General features: G+C 40.4%; 1 protein-coding gene across 1 annotated transcript in view; it reads left to right on the forward strand.

Moving 5' to 3' along the window:
* CALCR (calcitonin receptor) overlaps nt 1-5,540 on the forward strand; it is a 53,259-nt gene extending 47,719 nt beyond the window's left edge. Inside the window, exon 12 of the mRNA XM_006834291.1 lies at nt 5,313-5,540. Within this exon, the coding sequence (XP_006834354.1) occupies nt 5,313-5,540 (228 nt within the window). The remainder of the gene's footprint in view (nt 1-5,312) is intronic.
* Nucleotides 5,541-5,944: the final 404 nt, after the last annotated feature.

Raw genomic sequence — 5,944 nt, forward strand, 5'->3', positions numbered from 1 at the left:
AGTGAGGTTGGCCCAGGATTGGACATTGTTTCGTTCTGCTGTGCATGGGGTAGCTATGAGTTGGTTCTGACTCACTGGCACCTGACAACAACAACAACAACTGGGGGAAGATAACTTCTTGCTATTGGAGGAAGTGTGGCATTTCCCATAATATAGAAATTGTGTCCTGTGCCAAGTAACATCACAGTCATAGGGATTTCGGCTTCTGGGTCTCCACTAAGCATCCTGTGAACCTATTGCCTTACAGCATTAAGCACAGGCAGTGCCTTCACACATGCAGGGAGTTATTTCCAGCTTCAGCTGAGAGTTATGATGGGAACTTGGCTTGGCTGAATATGAAGTCTTAGCAGTGAACTAGGGAACCAGTAAGACATTTGTATAATGGTGAAATGGCAGTTTTATTTTTGATTTAGTATCAGTATGTTATCAGTGACTCCACTAAAGCAAGTGGATCAGGTATTGGTACAATGGTGGGGCGGGGGGACTGGAAAAGAATTAACATAATAAGAATCAGTAGGTGATCATGAAACCATCCTCATGCATCAAGTATTCCCTAGAACAACTCTTCCTAGTGTGTGAACACTGACAACCCAAATAGTTCAGTAGATTTTAGGGAGTTTATTGTTGTTGTTGTTAAGTGCCATCAGCCGGTTCTGACTCTTAGTGAGTCTATATAGGGTTTCCAAGGAGCACCAGTGAGTTTGAACTGCCAACCTCATGGTTTGCAGTCCAGTGCTGATCCTACAGCTTCACACCAGGAGTCTGATTTTAGGTAACTAAGAGACATCAAAAAAGCAAAGATTGCAAGTATAAATTTACACAATTTGTTCCCCAAAGTAACATATGTTTAGAAAGTAATAACATTGTGAAAGAAAAATGAGGCTTTTGGCTTCTGGAAAGATTTACAGCATCAGAAACTCTATAGTCGCTATGAGTTGGAACGGACTCAATGGCAGATAACAAAACATCGCAGCACTAGTGGCACTGTAGGATAATCACTGGACTGCTAACCACAAAGGAGCCCTGGAAGTACAGTGGGTTTTGTGTTGAGTTGCTAACCATAGGTCAGTAGTTAGAATCCATCTGCTACTCCACAGGAGAAAGATGAGGCTTTCTGATCCCCAGAAGAAACACTAAACAGGGTTGCTATAAGTTGGAAATCCACAGCATCTAACAACACATTGGATTTTTCTCCCTTTTCCATGTTTCTTGGTATTGTGGGTAAAATAATTTATATGTCCAAGTAGCATGATCAGAAGGATCTCAGTTTATGAATTGTACAAAAATGTAACACTTAGTTTATGTTTTGGAATTTATCTTGCTCTCAAAAACATATTTCATCACCAGCCTCTACTGGTTTACAGCAGTCTCTTAGTGAAAAATATTCAATCTGTTCAAGGTCATATCTAAAGGCACAATTGTTTCCCAGGCATATACAGTTAAAGTTCCTGGTGGAGCCCCTCCCCTCTCAAGGATCTAAAGTTCCTTGTGCTCTGAATTCTCCTTGACCAAGCTGCAGCCCTGTTCCTCACTACACTTCTCAAGTTCACCTGAAAAAAAAGCAAAAACCAAACCACTTGCCATAGACTCAATTCTCATTCATGATGGCTTCAATTGTTACAGAATAGAATTAGCTCCTTAGAGCTTTATTTTGTTTTTCTGTAATCTTCGTGGAAGCCACTGGATGGCTTCAAATTGCCAACCTATTAGTTAACAATTGAGTTGAAACATTTGAGCCACCCAAGGACCCTGTGGATCCTGGGAATTCTGGTTCCTTTCTCATTTTGCACCACAGTGTATGGTGCTGGTGGTGGTGTGCTGTGTAGTCGGTTTGACTCACAATGCCCCTGAACCCTGAATAGGGTTTCTGAGATTGTAAGTCTTTACAGGAACAGAAAGCCTCATCTTTCTCTTGAGGAACAGCTGGTAGTTTCAAACTGCTGACCTTGAGGTTAGCAGCCAGACTTATAACCCCTTCTATGCTATCAGAACTCCTTCCAGGATGTATGTTGTTGTTGTAGTTAGGTGCCATCAATTTGGTTCTGACCCATAGTGACCGTGTATAGGGTTTCCAAGGAGCAGCTGGTGTTTTGGTCCTGTGAAGTTGTCTTCAGTAGCTGCCATAGCCACTACTTGGGCGTCATGTCAAATATAGGATTTCACTGCAGGGCTTTCCATTTCTTGACTGTGCTCTGGAACTCAAAGGAAAACACCTGCTATCATGTAGTGCTATTAGTTCTTGCTTTCTTCCTTTTCCCTTTTTCCCCAAATTTGCAAGGTCATTTGGATCTCTATGCATCTCTATCTCCTCTTCCTCTCAAGGGCTGTGCACTCACCGCTTCCCCTTTCTGTCTGTAAGGGACTCTTCCTGTGGCATATCCCATGGCTTTTCTACAGTAAGGGTTTTTAGTAAAAATTCTATTTCATATCTGTTAGATTTTCATCACATATGAGAAGAGAAGGTATCTATTTAGAAACTCTCTCACTCAATAAAGCCTGGCTTTCAAGGTTGTCTTTCAAGAGACTCAAGAAAATCTCTTAGAGTCAAAGCAATGATTTCTTTGTTCAAGAACAGGAATTCTAGAGTTGAGAATGTATAACAATCACCTAGAAGCTTTGTCAAAACACTTACTGATGGGACTTCACCTGCAGGGTTTCCTGCAGGTAAGTGTGAAGTGAGAATTTGCATTTCTAACTCACGCAATTGTGATGCTGCTATTGTAGGCAGAATACACTTTACTATTCCAGCAATGCTTAATTAATAGAAAACCTGCTGCTACTGCTATGCCATCTAGTTGATTCTGACTCTTGTTGCTGTTGTTAAGTGCCATCAACTTGGTTTCCACTCGACCCTTATAGGGTTTCCAAGGAGCAGCTGGTGAATTTCAAACCCCAACCTTGTGGTTCAAACTGACCTTACAGTCCAGTACATTAGCACACAGTGCCACACCAGTGTATAGAGCTTGACCCTGAATACTTCCAAATACATTTGTAAGTTCTAGTTATGTGGATAGTCTTGTATCCATGACAACTGTTAGTTGGCTTTGTCTAAGGAATTACCTACAGTCATACAAGTTAAATCCATGCTCCACCATGGATATTCTTAAGATATAAGTAAGGGGGGAAAGGAGATTATCTGCTGATTTTTTTTTTTTTATCTCCTGGAGGAAATGCACTGTCTGCAGTTAAACTAATAAATTAGTCAATACTAAAGGTATTCAGCACTAAATCTAGTTAGATAAATTGTCCTAATTGAGTCTTTTGAATCTCCACTGTTTCATTCTCTCTCACCTCTATCTCTTCTAATTCTTATAAGCTGTCCTCCTCCCATCTGTCTCCATCTATTGATATTACAACTTGTATTTGTATGCTTAGAAAACCATAGGAGACAAGACACTTGAATGAGTCAATTTCCAACCAGTAAATAGCCCTTAGAAAGAACCAAGCTAGATAGGAGACTGAAACTATTTGAAAGGAGATACTTGACTCTCCTGACCAGTCACATTGACTGGAAAATCCTTGGGGGCCACATGAGCAAAAGAAGGAAATGTAACAAGCCACGAGATGCTTTAAATGATTCCAATCATTCACACCATTAGCTCTTTGAACAAGTCTTATGTTGGGTTCCCTTCTTACAAAGGAGAAAACTCTACGTTAAACAAACAAAAAGCATGCAGCAAACAAACTAGGAATCAAACCCAGAGAATACTGTCTGTGGGGCATGTGCTCAAACATTCGTTGATGCTTTCCTGGTTGTGAAAATGATCACAAGAAACAAATCCTCTTTTCAGTTCAGATATTCAAAGGTTACCACTGTGACCCTTGACTCCTGGGTTGGGTTTGAAAGGAATGCTGCTAATAAATGAAAAACAGATCTTCTAGTATCTACTCCTTCACTTGTCTGTCAGTTTGTCGTACCGCGGTGGCTTGTGAGTTGCTGTGATTCTGGAAGCTATGCCACTGGTATTTTAAATACCAGCAGGGTCACCCATGGTGGACAGGTTTCAGATGAGCTTCCAGACGACTAGGAAGAAGGAGTGACAAATTACTTCCAAATATTTAGTCACTGAAAACTTTATATATAGCAGAGAAACACTTTCAGATACAGTGTTGGAAAATGAGCCCCTCAGGTTGGAAGGCACTCAAAAAGTGGCAGCATCAATGGGCTCAAGCGTGGCAACAATTGTGAGGTTGGCCCAGGACTGGGCAGTGTTTTATTCTGTTGTGCATAGGGTCGCTGTGAGTTGGTACTAACTCAATGGCACCTAAGAACAACGACAACAACTCCTTCACTACAGAGATCTTCAATAGTAATTTGTCAAAAAAATCCCTTATTTCCTACAATTTCAGGCACCTCAATATTCCCATAAAATCTAGAGACATTTCTCAACTATCCTTCATCTTCTTAACTACAATGATAAATACAGAGCTTCCTAACTTTGAATGACTTCTCCACCCTTATGTTCAGTATAGTATGTCATGTTCTTATATGTTTAAAATTTATAAGACATGTTTGGTAAGTTTGTTTACATACTAGAAGATTGAAATTTTATTCTGATACAGTGTTTCTCCATTAATCAGAAAAAGCCTTTTATCTGGCACACACCATCTTGAACCATGATCCAGTCTGAGACCAATCTCATAAAATCCAGAACTGTAATATGGTTTACATATATATTGTATAGATTTAGATAAGAATGTCTGCTTTCTCAGGAAGTTTAGCATATGAAAATTTTACTAAACCTCTCTCCCTAATAGGAGATGTATGTTATATAGACTATGAAGCCAATTTAAGTTTCATTTCTTGGATATAAGAGATAAACAAGAAATCCTTGCTCAGATTAGTAAATAACAATGGCAGGTAGTTTAGGCAAGTAAGTTAGTTGTGTCGTTTGCAAATTTCTTCTTCTAAGATAGCATCTTCTACAACTATAATATGTTGTTGTTGTTGTTGTTGTTGTTGTTGTTATGTGCCGTGGAGTCGGTTCCGACTCATAGCGACTCTGCATAGGGTTTCTGAGGCTGTAAATCTTTAGGGGAGCAGAAAACCTCATCTTTATCCCAAGGAACAGCTAGTAGTTTCGAACTGCTGACCTTGCGGTTCGCAGCCCGATTCGTAACCACTACACTACCAGAGCTCCTTTCAGTTGTTATTAAGTGCCGTCATATTGGTTCCACAGTACAGCCTCTTTAAATCAAAATTACACTCCAACCTCCTTTAACTTCTGATAACTTCAAGAAGCATGCTCATAAACGTTACTCAGCTCACTTCTGGCAGTTATATGAAAACAATGTTTCTTTACCTTTTCCAGGTCCAAACTACGGTGAAGCGCCATTGGGCACAGTATAAGACCCAGTGGGACCAGCGTTGGAGACGCCGCAACTTCAACCGTCCGGCTAACAACACTGGAATGTCTGGCCACGACATCCCTGTTTACATCTGCCATCAGGAGCCGAGAAACGAAGCGGCCAACGAAAATGGCGATGAGGGTGCTGAGATCATCGCTCTGAAAATCATAGAGCAGGAATCGTCTGCTTGAGTGTGAAGTAACAACAGCATTTTGTCCACTGAGCCTTCACTTCCTGGGGGAAAGACAGACCATACATCTAAAGTGATTCCATCCTCCCAGGAACAGAACATATCATTCGTGAAGAATTATTAAGTGAATTTGTCCATAGTGAATCTGAGGAAAGTTATATTTGGTACTATTGCTTTGGGAGACAGTCTAGGAATGGAGTCTCCCACTGCAACACTTGTGGACTCCATCATTCATACAGAACTGAGATGTGAATGCCATAGAAAGGCAAGCAGAGTATCCAAGAAAACCACAAATAAATTGACATAGTTCAGATACAGGGTGCTCCGTGTCAATCTTGAGCCATTTATATCTTTGAGAAATTAAAATCACTGTCAATATTTTTCTCTGGACTTTTAATTAGAATA

This window comes from Chrysochloris asiatica, unplaced genomic scaffold (genome assembly GCF_000296735.1).
Source record: "Chrysochloris asiatica unplaced genomic scaffold, ChrAsi1.0 scaffold00010, whole genome shotgun sequence".
NCBI classification, from domain to species: Eukaryota; Metazoa; Chordata; class Mammalia; order Afrosoricida; family Chrysochloridae; genus Chrysochloris; species Chrysochloris asiatica.